Source organism: Phalaenopsis equestris, unplaced genomic scaffold (assembly GCF_001263595.1).
Source record: "Phalaenopsis equestris unplaced genomic scaffold, ASM126359v1 Scaffold000022, whole genome shotgun sequence".
Classification (NCBI taxonomy): Eukaryota; Viridiplantae; Streptophyta; class Magnoliopsida; order Asparagales; family Orchidaceae; genus Phalaenopsis; species Phalaenopsis equestris.
The window spans coordinates 629656-653975 of record NW_018164464.1 but is presented as its reverse complement, the minus strand read 5'-3'; the positions used below and the strand labels follow the sequence as shown (position 1 = coordinate 653975).

General features: G+C 30.5%; 2 protein-coding genes across 2 annotated transcripts in view; one reads left to right on the top strand and one right to left on the bottom strand.

Moving 5' to 3' along the window:
* The first annotated feature begins 37 nt into the window (after positions 1–37).
* Positions 38–13868, top strand: LOC110018407 (eukaryotic translation initiation factor 3 subunit H). The gene is made up of 12 exons (XM_020715715.1): positions 38–213; positions 315–394; positions 828–944; positions 1316–1419; positions 4163–4229; positions 9011–9144; positions 9221–9269; positions 9786–9857; positions 10195–10296; positions 10380–10447; positions 10973–11125; positions 13698–13868. The coding sequence occupies exons 1-12, from the start codon at positions 204–206 to the stop codon at positions 13753–13755; spliced, it is 1014 nt and encodes a 337-aa protein (XP_020571374.1). The 5' UTR covers positions 38–203; the 3' UTR covers positions 13756–13868.
* Positions 13869–22444: 8576 nt separating this feature from the next.
* The window catches only part of LOC110018463 (cytoplasmic tRNA 2-thiolation protein 1-like), a 36587-nt gene continuing 34711 nt past the window's right edge, over positions 22445–24320 (bottom strand). Inside the window, exon 11 of the mRNA XM_020715783.1 lies at positions 22445–22463. The gene's annotated coding sequence lies outside the window, so the exon portion shown is untranslated. The remainder of the gene's footprint in view (positions 22464–24320) is intronic.

The window sequence follows — 24320 nt, the reverse complement described above, 5'->3', positions numbered from 1 at the left end:
TAATTAAATGCAATGGCAAGAAAAGAAAAATGCAAATTAGTGATTTGCAGATATACATCCGTAAGATTACAACGACCCGGCGAAACCTATTCTGAGGAACGTCTCCAGCTGGATTGGCGGAGAGAAGCAGCCGCCGAGAAAGAGAGAAAGAGCTCCGCCGTGCCCTAATCCTCATATCGAAGCCAATAATTATCGTATCTTTGATGGCGAACAGTAAGTAGAATGAGATTTACTTTTATCTGTTTGTGACTTGTGAAATCTAAATCTTCTTAAACCGTTTTGTTTCCCTGATCGATTATTTTTTTGATGAGTAGCCATGGCGCGATCTTTTCTCCAAGCTGTGGCCACAGAGGAGGTCTCCCAGCCACTTCGCGCTGTACAGATGGAAGGATTGGTGGGTTTCTAGGTTTCTGTAATTGATTTGTTCTGGGAACGAATTCTCTGTCATTCTTTTCGATCCTTTGTGTTATGGTTAAGTGAAAATTACTTCAAAGTGCACGAATGTGTAATGATTTCTTTTAATAAAATTGTGAAACTTGAAGCAACATGGATTTTTATAGCCATAAAATGTGAAAAGGACATGCGGATTAAATTGATTAGCTTCGGTCTTGTTTCTTTTCTACCATTATTGGATTTAACAAGCCGTTTCCGCATACAGCAGTTGCCTATTTCTAAGATTTAAGGAAAGTTGTATGTATTGTTATCAGTTCAGTACTATTGGAATGTTTGGTTTATTTTGTATTCGCTTTGGTAAGTATGAAGAAACCTCTTTAGGATGACACATTTTTGCTGTAATTATTCTTAGAATACAATTTATTCTTATGCAGGCTGTTCTTAAGATAATTAAACACTGCAAAGAATTCTCGCCAGCTTTAGTTACAGGCCAACTTCTGGGTTTAGATGTTGGTAGTGTCCTTGAAGTCACTAACTGTTTTCCTTTTCCGGTAAGCCTATACATATCTAAGTTGCAATCATCGAAATTATATTGTGAAATTTACATATATAGCACACAATTCTTATGTATTTACATATCTCACACCTAAACGTTCATATTTGCATACAGAGCACTTTGGTTCCTTAAACCTATGCATGAAAAGGTGTTTTTCGCTTTTTAAGCATGACAAATTGACAATAGTGCTATTTATTATGTGATATTAAAGGTTTGAGCTCTATGCGTGGAAATAATAAAAGTTTATGTGTGAGATATGTAATTACATTAGAATTGTGTGCTATGTTTGTACATGCCCCTATTATATTATGCTTGTTTATTTCACTAAGTGAGGATATTGATTTCACTTCTAATGCCTTGCTGAAGACTAGGGAAGAGGATGATGAAAATGAGGCTGATGGGGCGAACTATCAGCTAGAAATGATGAGGTGCCTAAGAGAGGTCAATGTTGACAACAATACTGTGGGATGGTATTCTAAAACTTTTCTTTTTCTCAAATGTTTTTTTTTGTGGATTTCTGTTGAAACCATTGTTAGTTATAATCTATGATTGATATATTGTTATCTATTTCTATTTTGGTGTCGTTAAGTTAATTTAAACGCTTTCTAATTATAGATTTAACTGCATAAAGTTAAATTTACAACATTATTATTCATACTTTGTTGAAACATGTCCCATGGATGATTTTTAACATTATGACGAACCATCTGCTGGTTGGTGTTTGTCTATGATCTGTTAATTACACCGTGCAATGACTAGTGATGTAATTATAGGGTTTCTCAATGATGAAAAAATTGTCACTATGTGAACCGCAAACTTGAATTAATTACTATTTATGCAATATTTGTTGATTTGGTGCACATTGCGAAAAATGATGCGCGTCAAAGGCTAGAATTATTGAAGATTTATATGATGAAGCAGTGATAATTATTAGAAGTAGTTGTATATCAAGCATGATTGTTGAGTCAGTATGTTTTTGTAGAGATTATGGAGATGCTTACAAGGAATAATTCAAGCGAGGCATTTTAATGTATGTTTTATGTTGATGATAATTTTAATTATTGGGAAGTTTAAATCATTGAAAAAATGTTTAAGATATAAAACGCTTAAAAGTATAAAAAATGAACATATGATGAGCAATTTCTATTGGTGTGATTTTACCCTCTATCAATTAAAATTATTTGAAAAAAAAAGAAAATCTACATATGATGGATTTAAGTATTTTAAATCTATTATGCAAATGCATGATGATATAGATGATGAACTTGCAGAGTCAATATTATGCGATGAAAATGGGGAAGAGGAACCTCAAGAGTATGTGATGAGAGGATATCATGAACTATTATATGTATTTGTGTATTGGGCTGTAAATAAAAAAATTAATAGTTTCGTTTAGAATATAGCAGAAATCAAGTGTTAAGATGGATATGCAGTTGAAGTAAAAATAATAAATTAAGGAATAATTATATAAAAGAATGAATGGAACAATATCTATGGAATAAGATGATTTAAACTAGAGCCAAGTGATTAAGCGTGTAGAACAAACGGTAAAGCATATATCTATTAGATAGGTAGTTAAAATCAATGTTGGAAAATTAAAGAGGAGAAGCAATAGGCTTAACGTAAACTTGGAGAAAAGTTGCGCCAAATTATATGCAAAAATGGGTTTAACACCTGACAGGTACTTGTCAAAAATGAATGAAAAATAATATTTATAAAATTGACCGAAATAGTTGGTATGACAATAATGATAACGATGATGAAGTATGCATTAATTATATTTTACGACATGGTTTCAAATTGCTGATCATGTTACTTGTTTCTAAGTAATTAGTTACAGATAATGAGGGTAGTAATTAATCCATAAATCAAGGATAAGTGTAATCCATGTTTAATAATTACAATTATAATCCAATATTTAGTTCTGTTAATGATGACAATTCTCAAATTAGTGATTGATCAATAATTTAAGCTTGATCCAAGTTTTTGATTAACAAACTTTTGCATATTATGTCTTCATATAACATAATTCTACTAAATGAAATTTCTGCTGAAATAAATGAAAATTTAGAAAAAAAACAGTGAAAAAAATGGATATATGGAGATTCAAATTAGTAGAGTAGGATATGATAAGCTCTTATCCATCTATATTTTTGGAAGATATGATAATTTTAGTATATGAGATTTCTCATAAAGAAGTATGGGGGTACACATGATAATACAAGTTAGAGTCATGATTGGCGGTGTCAAAATGGAGAAGTATCTTAGGAGTACCATGAAATAAGAAAATGATGTGGAAACTTGAAGATAAAGTTTATAACCCAATTAATCATACATATTTTTGAAAATGACATTAGCCTTAGAGTTAAAAACTTTTACATGATAAAAAACTAAAATAATAATCTATAGGGAAGTTTACATACATGCCACTCAATTCTTGTGTAAAGCATCTCTTGAGTTTAAAATAGGTATCAGATTTGATAGTACTGACTACTGATTAATCAATACCTTATGCATATTTTGTTTCTTGGAGGGTAACCAGCAACATGGAAAAAACCATGGAGATTGCTTTGTGATTAGGTTGATCATGTAACAGCTAATTAGAGTACGGGATCATGAATAGATGAAAGGCTTTTCAACACGATTTTTTTTTTAATCACCAAATGATATTGTGGATTATAATATTTTAAGTGGATTGGAATAATTTATTTAATAAAAAGTAGAATAACATTGGTATGCATGATAGTTCTTCAAGATTGGTGTTTGTACCACTAAAATTTTTATTATTTATATATTTAAGTCATTGTGCGTTACATGATTAGATTATTGAGATTCTATTGGAAGCAAAAAGTAATGGTTGCGGTTTTGTTGTAGTCTTCAGATTTGAGTGGTATTATTGCAAATAGATTTAGATACATGTTCATTTTGTAAATAATTAAAATTTGGGTGTTACTCAAGAAATTGCTCTTTTTTGCTTTTAGTGTTTATGGTATTTATGATTGAAATTATTTAATCTTAACTTGTTGCTATGTTTCTTTCTTTTCTGAGAATGTTGATCTCCAAAAATAGCTTATACGTTGGATGCTCTTTCTATCACTGGTGATATAATTTTATCTACTTGTTGGAACTACTTTTTTTTGCGTGTACTCATTATTTCAATTTCTACCATGTAATGGTGTCAGTATGTTGATGTTTTGTCTTCATTCTTTTTAGGTATCAATCAACTTTGTTGGGATCTTACCAGACTGTAGAGCTTATTGAAACATTTATGAACTACCAGGTCTTGCAATCTTCTTTTTTTTATTTAAATTTTTTGAGGGCATTTACATACATACCACCCATTTCCTATGTATTTTCATATCTAACATCTAAACTTTACCTTTTACATTTATACTGCTTAAATCTTTAAATTCACATCTAAAATTTCACCATTTTATCTTTTAAAAAGTGAAATACACCTTTTCTTTTTCTTTTTCTTTCCTTTTTTTTTGAAAGCTATGAAATACTCCTCATGCCATGTTTGTAAAAGATTCTGTTTAGGTGTTAGATATGTAAATACATAGGAATTGAGTGGTATATATGTAAATTTTCTTTTGCCCCATCATGATCATTTTTGGCCTTATTCGGACTAGCTATCTGCGGTCAACTTTACGAACCTCAATCTTTGTTTTTTTTGTTGAGTTTGCATGAGATGTTAAATCTTTCTTTCATTAATCTTTTTTCACTACTACAAATAATGTTTCTTTTTTTTGGTTGCCTTTGTTTTTCTTTATCTCTTTACTTTAGCTGTGCCAATTTATTTTTTTGTTACATTTTTTGGCCCTTCTTTTTGTATGCTCAAACCAAATAAATATATTCTTCATTTTTTTCTGTCCTTCTATTATCTCTCTATTATATTAATATTTCGCTATATCATTCTTAGTTTTATAACACATTCATCTAAAGTTCTTTCATTTTTTTAAACTCAATTATGCTGTTAGCGATTGAATTGTTACCTATCAATTGGATCCATATTATATGGCCAACGTTGCCGTAAATTTTCTTGTTTTTCTCTTATCTCATCAAATAACAACAACAACAACAACAACAACAAAGCCTTAATCCCACTACGTGGGATCGGCTACATGAATACTTTTTCTCCATTGCGTTCTATTTAGTGTCATATTTTCATTTTGTTCTAAAAAATTAAGATAATTTTTTATACAATAAGCCCAAGTCTTCCTTGGTCTACCTTTGGCTTTCCTAACATAAGTTGAATTTAAAATATCTACTCTCTTAATCGGATCATCAGATGGTCGGCGTTTAATGTGACCAAACCATCTAAGACGACTTTTTCTAATTTTGTCCGTCACTGGGGCTACACCAACCCTATCACGGATATAATCATTTCTTTCGCATTTTGTCTCTAAGTGTAAATCCACTCATCCACCTACTCGGCAACACTTAACTTAGTATTATGCTTCTCTTTTAAAGGCCAACATTCAGCGTCATAGAACATTGCATGTCTCCACTGCCCTCTTCTAAATTTTTTTTTTAGTCTAAGCGGTACTTTTCTATCACACAAAAGGCCTGAAGCATTCCTCCACTTCAACCAACCAACTTGAATTCTACTATTAACATCTCCATCTATATCACCATCACTTTGAAAAACGGACACCACGGACACCAGATATCTAAATCATTCACACTTTTTAATAATCTGATCACCCAAAGTTACACTTCATCACCCAAAGTTACACTTCTGAGTTACACTTCTGTCACTAGAACTACTACTACTAAAATTACATTTCATGTATTCATTTTAATAATCTGGTCACTACTAGACCTCCGTGATTCAAGTTTTCTTTGGGCTTTTTCCCTCGTCTTATCCACGAGAAGGATATCATCAGCAAAAAGCATACACCAAGGTACATCCTCTTGTAAATGTCCAGTAAGACCATCCATAACTAAATCAAAAAGATATGGGCTTAAAGCCGATCCCTGATGTAATCCAATAGAAATAGGAAAATGTTTGATCAATCCTCCTTCAGTTCAAACACAAGTAATAGCTCTAGCATACATATCTTAATGACTTGAATATAAGTCATATCAACATTTTTCTTCTCAAGAATTTTCTAAAGGATATCTCTTGGAACCTTATCGTAAGTTTTTTCTAAATCAATAAAAATCAAATGTAAATCCTCCTTATTATCTCTGAACTTCTCCATCAAACCTCTCAATAAATGTATAGCTTCCGTAGTAGACCTGCCCGACATAAAATCTAATTGATTATGAGAAATTTTTGTAATACGTCTTAACTTATGTTCAATTACCCTCTCCCATAATTTTAAAGTATGACACATCAACTTAATTCCTCTATAATTGACACACTCTTGTGCATCCCCTTTATTCTTAAAAATGGGGACCAAATTACTCTTCCTCCACTCCTCGGGTATCTTTTTAGTTTTTAAAATAATATTAAAGAGTTTAGTAAGCCAAGTAACTTATCTCATCAGACACTTTACTTTTTTAACTTCTTAATATTAACCATTGAAATTATTTCCTCTTATTATACTCTCTTAGAGCAGGCAATCTTTTTCATCTTGATTTTAAGGATCACCAGTCCTTTTTTTTTCATAAAACTTACTTAAACTTCTAAAGTATATGGCTAAATTACTTGACAATTTTTTTGATGTTTAGGGGTTGTTTGTTTTAATTCAAGTATTTGGAGGTTGTTGGACTTCATAAGGGCGAGAAGCGAATTTAATTAAGATTTCCAAATCACTTCAATCGTGTTTATTTTTTTCTTATGGTAAAAATGAAATAACACAGAGTTATTGGGAGATTGGCTGATAATTTTAGTTTTACATATAGTTAGATTTAAATAAGACATAACCAATTGGAGGATGGGTAGAAATCAAACATAACTTAATCGGAAAGAAGTGAGTTCACAAAACAAAGAAGCATTATCGAATCTCACTTTAATAAAACTCAACTTATGGAACTCAAGTTCTACCACTTCTAAATAATTGCATACAATCTTCTTTTTATTCCTGTATAAAAAAGTAGTACGAAGAAGTTAATTTTATTTTTCTTTTCATACTTTCCTCATACAACTTCCATCTGTTTTTTTTTTCCTGATTAGTTTCTAAAATTGATATTTTCATTGAAAATATTAGCTTTATTTGCTGATATTACTTTCTATTGCAATGAATATGACTGCCACATATATTTTTTTAATCAACATTAGGCTTTATTAACCAGTCTTTAGGGAGCTGAGAATTGCTCCATCAGCTCCATACTAATTGGATGGCAGTAACTCAAGTTTTTAGTCTTGATTATGATGCTGCCATATTTTGGAATTCTTAACCATTGTTTCTTTATGCATTAATTCATTCATTTTTTGTAAATATTTTTTAAGGTTTTCATATAGGCTTAAATACATCTTATAAATCCTAATAAGTGGCTGTGGAAAATAAGCTTATTTGGTTTGTGCCGGTCCAATTAATATGCCAATAAGATGATGAAAATAAAATAATGTAAAGGGGATATATGAAGGAAAAGAGCGAAATCAAAGATATGAATGGAAAATAAATTTCATGATTCTTATTCTCAATGTTAAAGTTCTAGTAATAGGACACTAGTCTTCCTATTTGGATTTATTTTCGTATTGTTTTTGGTTTTTAATTAATTTTTGCATTAGTTATTTGGATTAGTAGTTTATGTCCTACAAAATTTGAGTTTATTGAATGGTTTTGCTTTTTTGTGATGATTTGCCTTAGAAACTATAGACCTTAAGATCTTATGTGGTATTAAAGCTTAAGGTCATATCATGTCTTTTAGATTTTGGACATCATATCAAGGTTTTCTATAACAAACAATAATGTACAATTTAAATGAAATTGGTCTTGTTATGATTAAACAGTTTTAACGTAATTATTTTGGAGTTAAGAGTTGGATTCCAATATTTGTTGGGAAATTTAATATTTTAGAATTGCCAGATTGGATTTGTAAGAATTTCCTAAAAGATATAATATTTTTTATTCCTAGAAAGGTGAATTTGTGTAAATGAAATTATTGGACATGCTCAAATATTTTGGCGAAGAGTTGCTTCTTAAATATACATGGACTTTTGTAAAATATAGACTTGAAGAGCATATTTGCATTCTTTGATCAAAAAGATCAATTATGTGATCAATTTAAGAATTTTAAAGGATGTAGCTGCCATAGAGAGAGCGTGTGTTAATTTGAAGGTTTTGTAATCAAGCGTCTCTTTTATAGATCTTATTATATTATTAATATTTATTTCATCAAACATCTTAAGGTTGGAATCATGAATGAATTAGGCTATAGTTCTTTAGAGATAATAGATGAGGCTTATTAAAGAGCTTTAGAGTTGGAAGTGTTAATAACTATTTTTCTATCACAATTTCCGCATATTTACTTAATTTTTGTAAAGAAACAGATCCACACTCATATGAAGCCTATTAAACACACACTAACACCAGCATCTTGTATGGCCAAAATTTGATTATATTGAAGAAATTTTAATCGCGTAATTCATGAAAATTCTTTAAACTGTGCTTTGATGCTAAAAAATTTAGAATTACATAATGATTTTAAATTTGATTCTGTTAAATTGGTATCTGCGCCATGATTTTTTCTAATACAACTTTATGTCCCTAATTCTAAAATTGAACTAAAGTTTAATACCCATCTGAAAATGAATTTGAACAACGGATCGTATCTAAACTTAAACTATAACTAGAATCTAGTTCTATCCTGGATTTAGACTTGAGAATATTAAAGATTTGAGGGATGTGTGTAAATATGAAAGTTTAGGTATAAGATATGTAAATACATAAGAATTGTGTGCTATTTATGTAAATGAATTGTGTGCTATTTATGTAAATGCCTCTAACAATTTGTACTCATAGGCGATGCCATATAAGCCACTCTGAAATTAGGGTTACACGACCAACTTCAGAAAAAAATATTTTCCTCTATGAAGAACATTGAAGATATTCCATTTCAGAACTTGATCTTCTAGCATTATATATGTTTCATTTTTTCTTTATACAGGAAAATATTCGTCGCTGTGTTTGCATAATATACGATCCATCAAGGTCGAATCAAGGTGCACTTGCTCTGAAAGCCTTGAAACTTACAGAAACATTTATGGATCTATACCGTAACAACAATTTTACTGGGGAGAAGTATGTGAATATCTCTCTGTTTCTTCCTGTGAAGTTGACTTACAATTGGGTCTAACATGCGTCTATCTTCTTGTAGGTTGAGGGAGAAGAAATTGTCGTGGGTGGATATCTTTGAGGAGATACCCGTGAGTTGATTATTCTCGGTTCTCCCTCCCAATTTCTCATACTTCACATCTTGAGTCTTGATGTTACATTTCCTTTCTTTTTTTTTGTTTTTGAAAATTTACATGCAAACTGCTCAATTCTTATGTATTTACATATCTAACACCTAAACTTCAACTTTTTACATACGTGCCACCTTCCCTATGCATGAAAATGTGTATTTCACTTTTTAAAAGTTAATATGTTTTTTAATGCGATAATAAGGATTTGGGTGGTATAAATGTAAAAAGGTAAACTGAGGTGTTAGCTATGTAAATACGTAAGAATTGGGTGGTCCGTATGTGAATGCGCCAACTTTTTGTATTATTTCTTTATAATTATGCTCTGAAATTCTGTCTTTTCATCTAATTTTAAACTTTCCGTCCAGTTGGGAGAATATTCGGTTAAGAATTTTGTTTTTATTCTACAGATTAAGGTTTCTAATTCTGCACTTATCAGTGGTGGAATATTCGGTTAAGAATTTTGTTTTTATTGTACAGATTAAGGTTTCTAATTCTGCACTTATCAGTGCTTTCATGACAGAACTGGAGCCTGATTCTCCAGTTGTTCAGGTTTGTCTTTCCTATTCTGCAGCTCCGCTTTGCTGATTATGGCTATATTAATACTTTTCTGGAAAATTTAGATAATTCTTATTTATTTACATATTAAACACTCAAAGTTTGATGTTTACATTTATAACACTTTGGTGTCATAAATCTATGCATGAAAATGTGTATTTCACTTTAAAAAAGATAGTGATGGTGGTATTTTTTATGTGGTTAAAGACTTGAGTGGTATGCATGTAAATATGAATGTTTAGGTGCTAGACATTTAGATACATGAAAATCGCCTGGTATGTATGTACATGCCCCTACTTCTCTTTTCTAATATTTAAAAGCCTCTTTGCAGTGTGATCTTGATAGGCTGAAACTATCAACAGCACCTTTTATGGAAAGAAACTTGGAGTTTTTGATTGAATGCATGGATGATCTTTCCGCTGAACAAAATAAGGTTTGATTTTTATTCATAAAATTGTTTTTTCTTTATATCACTTCTCAAACCTATTTAATGGAGGATTTCTTGCCTTCTTTCAGTTCCAATATTATTATCGGAATCTCTCGAGGCAACAGGCTCAGCAGCAAACCTGGCTCCAAAAACGAAGGTATAAGAGTGCTCTTAATGAAATGACTTACTGTTTTAAAGAAGAGAGAGAGAGAGAGAGAGAGAGAGAGTTATTCTTTTTACATTTCAAATAGGAGGAATTAGTAAAGAAGGATAAGCATAAAAGAAACACAGCTTGCTAAAGAAGAACAGGAAAAGAGGAAGGTCTAGTCAAAAATATTTTCAGAGAGCGAGGGAGGGAGGGAAGGAGGGAGGGTGCGTGTGTGAAGTGCTGAATTAGTCTCCTAACCGTTTACATGGGGCTATTTTAGCCCCAAAGTTTGTAAGTATCAACTTAATCTCCAAACTCTTTTTATTAGACTCTTTCAGCCCATATTAAAAGTATGAGGATTAAATTGATACTTCTATAGACTATGGGACTAAAATAACCCATTGCAACGAGTCAGGTGACTAAGTGACCTAATTTTTTATTGATGCGGAACATTTCTCTTGTATGTTAAAATTGCCGCTTCTATTTTGTTGTTTTAGAACCGAGAATATTGCTGCTTCTATTTTGTTGTTTTAGGACTGAGAATATTGCGAGGAAAGCTGCAGGAGAGGAGCCGCTGCCCGAGGAAGACCCTTCAAATCCAATATTCAAGCCGATACCCGAGCCTTCTCGTCTAGATAGCTATCTCATAACAAATCAAGTTGCTAACTACTGCAACCAAATCAATGGGTATGTTTTTCCATTAAATGTGGTGCAAATTTCTTTACTTAGGTGCCGTTTGGGATCACTTTTGGTTTAAGTTTTTTTATTTTTGTTTTTGTTTAATTTTATTTTTTGTTTTTACCTGAAAATGTGTTTGATATGCTATAACATAGTAGTTCTTAAAAACATTCAACACAAAATTTATGTTTTTTTTAATGTTTTTTTTAATGTTTTTAAAAACAAATTAATATGTTTTTGACAATAAAAAATAAAATCATGCAAAACATGCACTAAACAAACGTTTTTTTAAAAATAAAAAGCAAAAATAATGATAAAAAGTGATCCCAAACAAGCCCTAATTCATTTTCATTAATAAATACTTAAAAAATAAAAAGAAAACAAAAAACTTACTCTTTTAACTTGAATATTTCCTTATGATGCTATGCTCTGGCTGAGTCTTCATGTTCTTGATAGTTTTTAGCCAATGAATCTTATGTGTTGGCAATCACGACATTTGACATTCACATTGATCATATTCAATTTAAATTTCACGTGTCCCAGGTGCTATTCAGTTGAGAATCTTTTTTTGATTAATAATATTTTTTTTATGTTTGTTTAACAAATGACCATGTGACATGGTATTTTGTTGGGCCAAAGATTTTTGATTGCCTTTCCTTTGCAGATGCCAGATGGGATATTGTCTGAATTAATTAACTTTTTGAGAAAGATATTCTTTACCCCGAGAAGTGTGAAAATAGCCCTCAACTCTTTGTAGGGAGCCATTTTAATCCCACATTGCCAATTTAATCTCTTGACTCTTCTAATGGCTCTACTATTTCAGCCCATATAAAAAGAGTATGAGGACAAATTTTACACTTTCATAGACTCTGAGACTAAAATGATTCAATATAAATATTTCGGCATTTTACTATTCTTTTCTCATTCTCAAATTAACATATTTACACCATCCTTATTTTACTAGTTATTTAAAAACATTATGTTGACCCATCATATGTTCGTAAAGCACTCTTATACATTGCTTGTCATGTAAGAATTGTGTTGATTTTGAATTTGCGAGAAGCATTTCTCATTTGCGTGGCCTGTTGAAGTGATTTTAGATGATACATGAAATAATATGTTTTTTTTTTTATCTCGAAGGTTATATGTGAAAATGGAGATGATGGGTTTAAAAAAAAATGGTGTTTTAGAGATATGTTGACATTATTAAAGATAAATATGATGGTCTAGTGACTAAATTTAAAAGTTCATGTGGAGTGATCAAAGAATTTAGTTGGAATATGATTACATCAAACATTAATATTTTAGTTTTGATTATGGACATGTTTACAAATGTACTGCAATTGACATGTATATGCTATTTGAATATGACATTTTTCATTAATGCGACATCATCTGAATTCAGTGAAAATGCAGACTATTGAGAGAAATATATATAAGATCTTAAGAGTAATATAACAATGATTAATTATTTAATATATTTGATTTATTTTGTAGAAATGGATTACTAGGCTATTGTGTAGTTGTTGAGTATCTTTGATTTAATAGACTAAATAATGATCATATAAATGAGGTTGTGTCTTACTGGAATCAAAGCATAATTGTTGAAAAGGAAGGTTTCATGTAATGAGAAATAACTATGAAGATACATGATCAATTTTATAAAAATTATAATTTTGTTTGACCATGAAATTTTGATCCGAATGGAGAGTGGGCACCAAAAAAATCATTAATAATCAAGTTGAATGTGCTGGGAATGATATATTACTTATTGGAGTCATTATAGTAGAAAATAGACTCAGTGATTTATAATGTTGGTGACAAAATTTGCACCATTAGTATAAGTAGATAGAATTAATGTGAAAGGATAAGTGATGAAAACCCATACCCATTAAAGGTAATATGATTAAAGGTTATGAAAGAAAGATCATGCAAAATAGATGTAATACTCTATAAGATGATTCGAAGAGGTTCACGAGGCCGACCATAAAGTGTCGAGCTGCGGTTAATAATGATGATGATAAATATGAACGACTTCTCTAGACTCACTTTCCTTACCACTTCTTTGAAAAGGATGTTCGTCTTTCATGCCTCATTTGACAGAGAAATTATTGCATCAGGTCATCAGACGCAAATTTGCGTCAGGTGTCCAATTAAAATTGGCCATTTCAAAATGTGGACCTCATTGAAATTCACGGCTTGGTTGTATTTTAAAAGTGTGAGGCCCATCCTAACACATGGCTAATTTTAATTGTACACCTGACACAAATTTACATCAGATTTATGATGCAATAATTTTTCCATTTTACACGACAATAATGAGAGTGTGCGACTAGCCTGGCATTGAAAAATCATGTTAGAGGTAAAAAGGAAGAACTTATTGCTGAGGGGTTGTTTGTGATCACTATTACTTTTTGTTTTTCATGTATTAAATTTATTTTATTTTATTTATGTTTGGATTTGAATTAAAACATGTTATGTTTATAGTACATCCATGCAATTAGTAGCTCCTTACTGTTGGTGCATATTTATTGATTTGGGATCCACTGCTACTGAAGATTTTCATGTTGGAAATTTGCAGGGCTGCAGGGCAGAGCTTCAGCAAGTTATATTTAATGAAAGCTTTTCAGGAGAACTGAATCTGTATCTGAACAAAATACTTTGATCATCTGATTTGTTTTAGTGTAATTTCTGGTGCGCAGTCCAAAATTTTAAACATTCTTGGAACTCTGCAGTTTAATTAGTAAAGCTTGATTAATCATCTAATGTTGGTTAATTAGCAGTTTTTGTTAATTGTAATTTTATGCTAATGAATCATGGTAATTATGTACATACCACTTAGTTCTCATGGATTTATATGATTTATCGACTATCTGTATCTTAATTCATTTCATGTATAGTTTTGTGATATCAAGGTGTTATAAAATGAATCGGTAAATGCATACAAATTGTGGTGTGTATGTAAATACTTCACATTTAGCACCTAATTTTTTTTATATTTACATGCATGACATTTAAATGTTTAATTTCATGTCAAAAAAATATCATTATTATTTATTTTGAATGAGTGAATTATGAAACTGAAGTCTTTCAAATATAGATATGAGATCTTAGAAAATTTAGATAGATCTGTAAATGCAGAAGAATTATTGTATATATGCGTGAATTTCCTTTGAAAATTTTGTTTTTAAAAATGTTCAAAATCATGTATTTATGAATTTCAAACAATGTTGTTTTTGATTAATTGATTTAGAAAATTTAGATGGTAGATCTGTAAATGCAGAAGAATTGTTTTACATATGCATGAATTTCCTTTGAAAATTTTGTTGTTAGAAATGTCCAAAATCATGTACTTATGAATTTCAAACAATGTTGTTTTTGATTAATTGAATTTTAATCACTATAGAATTATATTTGGTAGAAGATTGTTATTAATCAAGGGTCCGTTTGAGATAGCTTATAGGTGCGGGCGGTGTTTTCAAAATGCCATCGTAAACGTCGCTGTATCTTTTGGTTCGTGCATTTCGTCAGTATATCCAAAATTACGTATTAGTTTTTACATTAAACGCAGACCGCAGGTTGACCCCCGCGGTCGGCCCACAGGCCGTGTTTCAGGATAAGCAGTTTATCCTGAAGCGCTAAATCTGCCCCAAACGGACCCTAAATTTGCAATCGCTTATTTTATGGTCATAATAAACTGAAAAATAAAATTTAAGTTATTTACATGGAATCCAACATGTTATATTTAATAGTGTTAATGCTCAGTAATATCCAACATGTTATATTTAATAGTGTTAATGGCTCAGTAATAATTTCATCTAAATAATATATACAACTTAAGAAGAATATACAATTATATTCTCAAATTAGTGTAAATATATATATATATACATATAAATAAATATCATACAATTTTTATGCAATTAAATATATAATATTTCAGTACATATCACATGCGTGCCGCATATCCCGACCTATTGGTTGACATTCTTGGTGTAAGACCCATATTGGGGGATCGAATCCCCCTCTCGAGACATGAGCATTAAGGACGATGACACTCAAATTGTTAAACACATTAGAAGTGACTGGAGACTAGTATAATAGCCTCTGATCATTCCTTTAATATATATATATATATATGCAAAAGAATGAGTAATATTTAAACTTAGGACCTATTTTTAATATTATTGTCACACAACAAATGATGCAAACTAACTAAAAAAAGACGAAAAAAAATCATATTATCAAGGGTTATTTACAAGAAAAGAAGATAATGAAAAATATCCAAATACAAACTAATATCAACTAGAAAAATGCTATTAAGGGAAGACATGAATGCATCTTCATCAATTTAAACTCTAAACCCTAAAACCTAGCTTGCGCAAATAGGGCCCCCCTATAATAATAAGAAATATGAACTAAACTATAATCCGACATTGACAACCCTAACAATTAAAAAAATTTAAAAAAAGAAAAAGAAAAAAAATATACTATGACGCAAAACCCTCAACTTCGCCATCATCAGAGACAGATTGAGAGCCGCAAGTCCCTCTTTCGGGCTCCTCCACATCACTGCCCCTCGTCTGTATCCCCCCTTTCTTTCTTCCTCCACCAATCCTTCGTTGTAGTTCTAAAAATATGAAAAATTATGAGTATTAAAATGTTCGAAGATTTACATAAATACCACTCAATTCATATGTATCTAAATATATAACATCTAAACTTTAATTTTTACATATACATGCATCTTACCTATGTGATGAAATATTTGGGTGATATTAATGCAACAAAGCAAAGTTTATGTGGTAGATATGATCCTCTCATAAATCTTAAATACTGAACAAACAGCGAAATAGTTTTATGTAAAAGATTTAGCAAATATATAATTAAATAATTTACAAAATCATAAAATGTGGAGCAAAAGATGATTTATAATTACTTTTGTGGTTAATTGCATTGCGTGTGACTGCCAGAAACTCTTCCCAGTTGTAATGGCTGAGCTCTCGTTTCTCCTCCTCTGGGAGTTCAAAGTTCGGCTGTCTGCCGCACATAAAAGCTGCTCTGTGGGAAGAAGAAGAAGATATGACACAAAGAAACAATCTTGAATTGCAGAAAATTATTAAGGAAGATTTACATACGTACCCCTTAATTCATATGTATTTACATATCTAACATTTAAACTTTATACATGCCACCTTACCTATGTATGAAAGCTTGTATTTCTCTTTTCAAAAGTTAAAATAGTCTTATTGTTATGTGATATGAAAGATTTGAATGGTATAAATGGGGGAAAAAAAACAATTTTTAGGCGTTAGAGAAGAAAATACATAAGAGTTGGGTGGTTGGTATGTATGTAAATGCCTCAAAAAATGGGGAATTTACATACATAGCATCTAAAATTTACCTTTTACATTTATAGCATACAAATCTTTCATATCACATAACAAACACCACCATTTTAACTTTTAAAAGGCGTAAGTATGTAAAAACTAAGGTTCAAAAGTTAGATATGTAAATACAAAGGAAATGACGGTTATGCATGTAAATCTTCCAAAAATAAAATCATAGAAAAAGCCATTGTAAAGTACCTGTCATACAACCTTGCTGCATCTTCTTGAGATCCAACAGTGCCCAAATGAATCTGCTTCTTCTCGACTTTGATGGCTGCCTGCCATTTCATGTTCTTGAAATAAACGCCTCTCAGTATGCAAGGTTCTTGGTCTTCATACAGTTTCCGCCGGTATCTCTTCCTGTGTCTTATATCTTTACCTGCAAAAATAAATTTTTTTTGAATATTTAATTGGTATTAATTACATCATTGATGTTAAAATGTGGCCCCGAATGATGTCGGGATTCGATCGAAAAATTTGCAATGCGACATGTCATGCAAATCAAAGTTACCCGTTAAGTTTTTTGGTCGGCCCAACCCTCAAATCTACCGTTGAAACTCCTCACGGGTGTAGCGGGATAGACCCCATAGTATAAACCCTTATTATGATGGGGACATTTACATAATGGCACAAAATTCTTGCGTATTTACATATCTCATATCCAAACTTTCATATTTACACATAGTCCTCAAACATTGATATCGCATAAAAAAAACACCATTATCATTTTTTTAAAAGTGAAAGACATATTTTCACACATAGCTTTAATATTCCAAAGTGCTATGTGTTTAAATATGACAGTTTAGGATTGAGATATGTAAATACACAAGAATTGTGTAATAGGTGTGTTGTGTAAATTTCCCTTATTAAAATTTGCACTCAAACATAAGCACAAACACAAACACAAACATGAACACACACACACACACATATAACTATGCATATGTTATGTAAGCCGCAAATCTATCCTCTTGTAACTTCTATTTTTTAGATATTGCATAAAAATAGGACCATTATCACATTTTAATAGTGAAATACATATTTCACGCAAAAGTTTAAAATAACAAAGTGCTATGTGCGTAAATATGAAAGCTTAGTTTGAGATACGTGAATACATAAAAATTGTATGCAAGGTGTGTAAATTTCTCTTATTAAAATTTGCACTTACGCACAAACACACACATATAATCATGCATATGTTATGTAAGCCGCCAAATCCTAAGATCTCTCCACTTTTAATTTTTACATTTCTGACCATGATTTTCCCCGTCGAGGATTTTCCACGAAAATTTAAGTGTTTCTTAATATGTGTTTGAGATTTATCTCTTCATTATTATAACAGTTAGGAATACGAATATCATTACATTACAACATTTAATGCTAGTTTAAAAAGGAAAAAGCGCAAGCCATTTATTTGATCATTGTTTGAGGAGAATTTGATGTAGCATAAAACAAATGTACATGAGTTCATACCATGCATGTAGTTATATTCACTGGATTAAAGCAATTATCAAATCACCCTTTTATAGATTAAGAAAGCATGGATAATTGAATAAGACATTTGAAAGTGCTAAATGGGTGAACTCAATCAGCAATCTTCTATTTCAATGATCTTGCAATATAATTTAGTGAAATTTACATTACATACCACACAATTCTCATGTATTTAAATATCTAACACCTAAAGTTTAATAATGTACATTTATAACACCTTTCTGTAAAGCTATGCATAAAAATGTGTATTTCACTTTTAAAAAGATAGTGATGGTAATATTTTTGATGTAATGTCAAAGATTTGATTGGTCTGCATGTAAATATGAATGTTTAAGAGTTAAATAAATACATAAAATTGTATAGTATGTATGTAAATGCCCCTGTAATCTATTGAACCCAATGATTACTATTTCTACCAACTAAAGTTTGAAGGAATTATCTCTAATACTATAGTTATAGAGGAGGCAAGAAATGGAGATGTAATGGATAGTATAGTGGTTGTAGCGCTTCTATGGTGAAGGCACTTGGTGAAAAAAATTGACCTTCATATATATTTCGCAATTTGATACGATTGAATGCATTGAAATGGTGGCCAACAGGGGCAATATCACATGAGCCTAATCTTAAACACCTCAAACTCAATTAAAATCATCTAATACTCGATCCATTTCATGAAATATATAGCGTTAAAGCTTCTAGAATATAAAAAATATAATAGAAAAACACCTATATAGCGCTGTAGCTTCAAAAATATTAAAAATACAATAGAAAAACACCTATATTGCGTGGGTCTCTCCTCGAAAGTGAGATGCAAAATTTGCCCACGTGCGGAGTGAAAAACACGAGTTTAAGACCCATGAAAGATGAGAGGTTAATGAAATCATGTTGTTAATAAAAAAAATAATTAAATGAAAATACTTAGTTAATTAAATATTATATACTAAAATGGAACCCTACCTTCAAATATCCATTGAATTCCAACACGATAATTTAAAATACAAGATTCTCAAGAAAATTATAAAAATTTCAAATATTCAAATAAAATTTACTGCCAAAAGCCGAAGAACAAATTTCATTCACTTCACGAAAGCTTGTGAAGATAAGATGACAAATTGAAGATCATCACATCCACTAAAAAGTCAATATTATATCAAATGTACTCCTATAACTACTCTAAGAAAATTTCACACCATTAAGGATGTAGCAATATAATTTTATCTTCAAATGACACCATAAAAGTAACAATATAGACAATAAATTGACATAAATAAAAAAATTAGAGAATTTTGAACAAATTAAGCATTTTCAAGTGTTGAAAAGGGTTATTCAAAATAAACTTCATCATGACAGGCAAAAAAGAAGATAGCGCTAAGAAAATATCAAAGATTTTACAATCTCTAGAATACTTTGGCCATAGTTCTCAAAAAAAAAAAAAAAAAAGAATGGATAAATCTGAACAAATTAAGCACTAGCAACTGTAAATCTAATAAAATAAATTTTCTGTTTATGCAATTATACCGTTGCATAAATTGGATAAAACATAAATGTATAAACTCTAATCATAATTAGTGGATATCCAAGTGGAGTAGTCAACTAATAAATGATGAGATTCATAAATGATAAATTTAAGAAAAAATTATATACAACATTCTTATGCATTTACATATCTAACACCTAAAGGTTGATACCTGGGTATTAAAATATTTTGAATGAAAATATGTATTCCACTTTTAAAAAGTTAGTGATAGTGATATTTTTGATGTGATGTAAAAGATTTGAGAGTTATGTATATAAATATAAAAGTTAAGATGTTAGATATGTCAATGTATAAGAATTATTAGGTATGTATGTAAATACCCCTAAATATATATCCTATAATTAATATACATTACTAATCAATCATTCAAATAATTATCTGAGTACTTACAATGCCACAAATACAAACCAGAAAAACTAACCTGGAAAATAATTATCAGTTTCCTCCTTTGGAGAGCTTGTAGGAGACACAGTTGACGATCCAAAGCTTGTTTCATGAATATTTGGCTGCAAAACAAGCAAAAGATAGGGACAATAAGGCAAAATTACACAAAAAACAGCATTTCACTCAAACAGGAAAAAAAAATTCATACTGACACATTTCAGCAAAAAAAAAAAAAGAAAAAGAGTGAAATAAAAATCTATGATTATCATAACTTGTTAAGCATACTATTATAATACACATCCTCTCCATTTTATAACTACTAGATTATTGTTCATATGAGTTCAAGGCAGTTGCAAAAGATGAATTTGTAATGGCTATTTTCAGAATAAAATGATGATCTAAAAGCCTGCATGTATGTAGAGGATTATGCCAATGGACAAAGAATCTGAGAAAATTATGGCATTGCTTAAGAATTATATTGATTGGAGATTCAAACTGATAAGCTACAATGCTATGTAATTTTTATTATTTACCTCTTAACGATTTGAAAAATTAAAATACATACTGGTTTAGCTTTATATCCAATCAAACAATTTATAACATGACAGGAAATGAAGCAAGTCCTAAGAACAAATTTGTAGACTAGCCAAATTTTTATAAATGTGTTCATTAATTTAGGAAGTTAAATAAAATTAGTAATGAAATGAGATTCTATATTTAAGGACATCATAAGAAATCAAAAGAAGATTACAAACAAAAGGAATTTAATCTCCAATGACAAAATTGCTTATGAATAATGTGATACGCCTACTGGATCCGATGGAAGAACCGCTCCCCAGATGAACTGTCGGTCCAAGGAGGACCGGTCACTAGCCTAGCCACTCAGCCCAGCCAACTGAGGCGGAAACCCTAGGAGAGGCTGAGGGCGATTACAGCGATTGGGTGGAGCCCACACAACCCTCATCTAAGTTTCCTCACCTTTGCAATTTATTCGTTGTTGTTTGCTGTTTTTGTTTTCCAGACCATATCATGATGACACTAAAAGTAAGATTTGTTAAATCTAGGCTATCGGATTTTTTACTAAATTCAAGATTATGAATTTAGGGTTTGGGTAAGGCTACAGGGGGCAACTGCATGATTTTCTGAAAGATAGTATATTTGAACTATAGGGCTTTTGCAAAACTTAAAAGTGTCATTTTATGTAAAATCTTTATGTAAAATCCATTTAATTTAGAGCCCAGTGGTCTTCTGAGTAAAATACAATCAACTTTAACTTGGACAAATGTTACAAATGATTTAATTTACATGCATCTCTACCAATTTTATGTAAAATCCGTTTAATTTTGAGCCCTGTGGTCTTTTGAGTAAAATACAATCAACTTTAAATTGGACACACGTTACAAATGATTTAATTTACATGCATCTCTACCAAAGAAGTTTTTTATATAATTAAACCTAAATGAAACATAATTTTATTCACTGTCTTCTTCTCATGGGCATTTACATACCTACCATACAATTCTTATATACTTACATATCTAGCACCTAAACTTTCATATTTACATACATAATAGCACCCAAATCTTTAACATTACATCAGAAATACCACTCTTACTAACTTTTTAAAAGGTGAAATACGCCATTTCAAGCATAAGTTTATAACATCAAAGTGTTAAAAAAATTTAAAACACCTACAAAAGATAACATTTGAAACCATTTTTACATTGTTCTTTTTGCAATTTTTATTTTACAACTTCTCAGGAAGTAGAAACAAGATTTGACACTTGAAGAGAATGGAACAATAAAATTCACCAAATCAACACCGCTATTGTTCCATTTGAAAAAAACCTTTTGGATGCATTAATCAAAGAAGAGATTCCCCACAAGAACATTTCAATTGTTTTACTTTTACATATCAAAGACACCAAAAAAAAAAATAGCACGATTGATAAAAAAAGATAGGGGCATTTACAAACATACCACCTAATTCCTACGTATTAAAATAACTAACACCTAAACTTTGCTTATTCACATTCATACCACCCAAATCTTTCTTATCACATCAAAAATACCGCCATTTTAACTTATAAAAAGTATAATACACCCTTTCATGCATAGGTAAGGTGATATGTATGCAAAAAATGAAGTTTAGGTGTTCGATATGTAAATACATAGAAATTGAGTGATGTGTATGTAAATCTTACTTAAAAATAATAAATATAGATTTGAACTTACTTGCTTTTCATGATTTAAGCTAGTTGATGGCAAGGGATGAATGCTGAAAGGATTTACATTTCTGTTAAGGTTTACAGCACCATTATTCTCAGTGGAGCTTGTCAACTCAACTGGAATAGAGCTTTTCCCTGAAAAAATAACTCATTATTCTCTGAGGAAAGTAAGATATGTAAATACATTCACTTATTTAAAATATTATTTATGATTGCTTATTTAGATTAATTGACAGATAAGTTGATAGTTATACCAGAACATAGTCCCATTAGTCTTCGTCTCCTTAGACTGACCATGGCTCACAGCAGTACTACTGCAATAAAGACAATAGCAATTAAAAAGTTTGACATAAAATTTACATTTCGAAAACAAAAATAATGCCTGCAGTCATATCCAAATCTTAGGCGCAAGTAATATTTTACAAACGCAACCAATAAGCGTGGATCTGCATCTGCAATTTCTTAAACCACAAAATTTTTACAATCATACCATGTGAGAGTTATGTAGCGAAGTCCCATATCTAAGACCCAAGCTCAGACTCATTACAAAATTCAAGTAAAAATACATTCAGATCAAGCTAGACAATACTTTGAAGTTAGTTTTAGTTCCAACAAGATTATAATTTAATTAATTAATAGATAGAAATTATCCTTTTTTAGGATTAACTTCTGCTAAAATTAGATTGCAGGATTTATTTATTTTTGGACTCATCATGATTCAGGTTTTAAATATGTTTGATTTTATCTTGTAATTCTTGGGACTTTGGTTTATAATTATCATATTATCTTATAATTATCCCTCCTTAAATATCTATGAAATGATTTTCTTATTATGGGTCTATATTATCATGATTATTAGGATGATATTGCAGAATATCATAATTATGATGGAAATAGAGAAGTTATTATCCACACAAACATTATGGTTCATATCATGATGCTTATGATGTTCTTAGTTATGATAATAGATATAAAAAAGCATGCCCTTCTATCAGCATGAAGATGCCTATGATCTCATTCAACATTCATATCCACAACGCAAACATTATACTTATAAAAAAAAAAACAATATAATGATACCTATCATCAATACCCATCAGATTTAAATATAGATAAAGCATAGACATTATTTTTGAAATATCATCACTGATATATATCATGATTATCTAAATAAGGACGTATCCATATATCATCCTTATGACATTATATTTTTCATAGTTCTCAACCATCCTTCATATTAAATTATCGTACACACACAATTATTACATTGCACAGACAAAACATGCACACACTTATTATATATAGAGCAATAAACCCCGATTAACAACAACCTAGTTCTATTTTAAAAACTCTACAAATTCCACTAGTCTTAAAGATCCAGGTTTAAACACTTGAGGCTTAAGCTTTAGTCCTAAATTAGAAAGCTAAAAAACATATTTATGTAGAAATACCAAGGGGTTGACCTTCACCCATAAACTTAAGATCTTAAGTTGTAAATGAGTTTGACCGTTAATTTATCTGGCAAAAATTTATTTCTCTTTCGGTTCAAACTTTGCTAACCAGAGGTGTGCTCGTTTGGCTAAGATCAAGTTGTTTGTATAATTTATGTATATCATATCTAACACCTGAAATTTGCTTTTTACATCTAAACCACCAGAATCATTCATATCACATAACAAATATCACTTTTTTAACTTTTAAAAGGCGAAATGCGCCTTTTTATGCATATGAAAGGTGCTATATATATGAAACAATTGAAGTTAAGGTGTTAGATATGTAAAAATACATTAGAATTGAGTGGTATCGTTGTAAATCTTCCAAGAAAATAAAGAGCACAATTCTTATAAATTGTTGAAAAATCTGCGCATATGATTGGTATGACCTCTATAATATTAGAATCATCATCAATATAACTCGTTAACTTTCCTCATAAGCAATGTGACTCATTAAACTAAAAGACATTCTAATTGTAACAAAAATAAATCAAGCAAAGTAAAGTCATACTGTTTAAAAGCAAATCAAAACTATTTTCAGCTAAAAATAAACAGCATTCCATCATTCATTGCTTAGAAATTAAACTTTTTACACAGTCCAGGCAAACAATCTCAGCATAAAAAACCCAAAACTGTCCCTTTTAAATAGAAAAAAAAAATGAAAATAGGCCATCTGTC

Bases quoted from the DNA above. Each gene is read 5' to 3' on its own strand.
- LOC110018407 (XM_020715715.1), top strand. The intron at 395-827 runs GTGGGTTTCTAG...ATTCTTATGCAG, and splicing joins CTGTACAGATGGAAGGATTG to GCTGTTCTTAAGATAATTAA. The intron at 9,858-10,194 runs GTTTGTCTTTCC...GCCTCTTTGCAG, and splicing joins CTGATTCTCCAGTTGTTCAG to TGTGATCTTGATAGGCTGAA.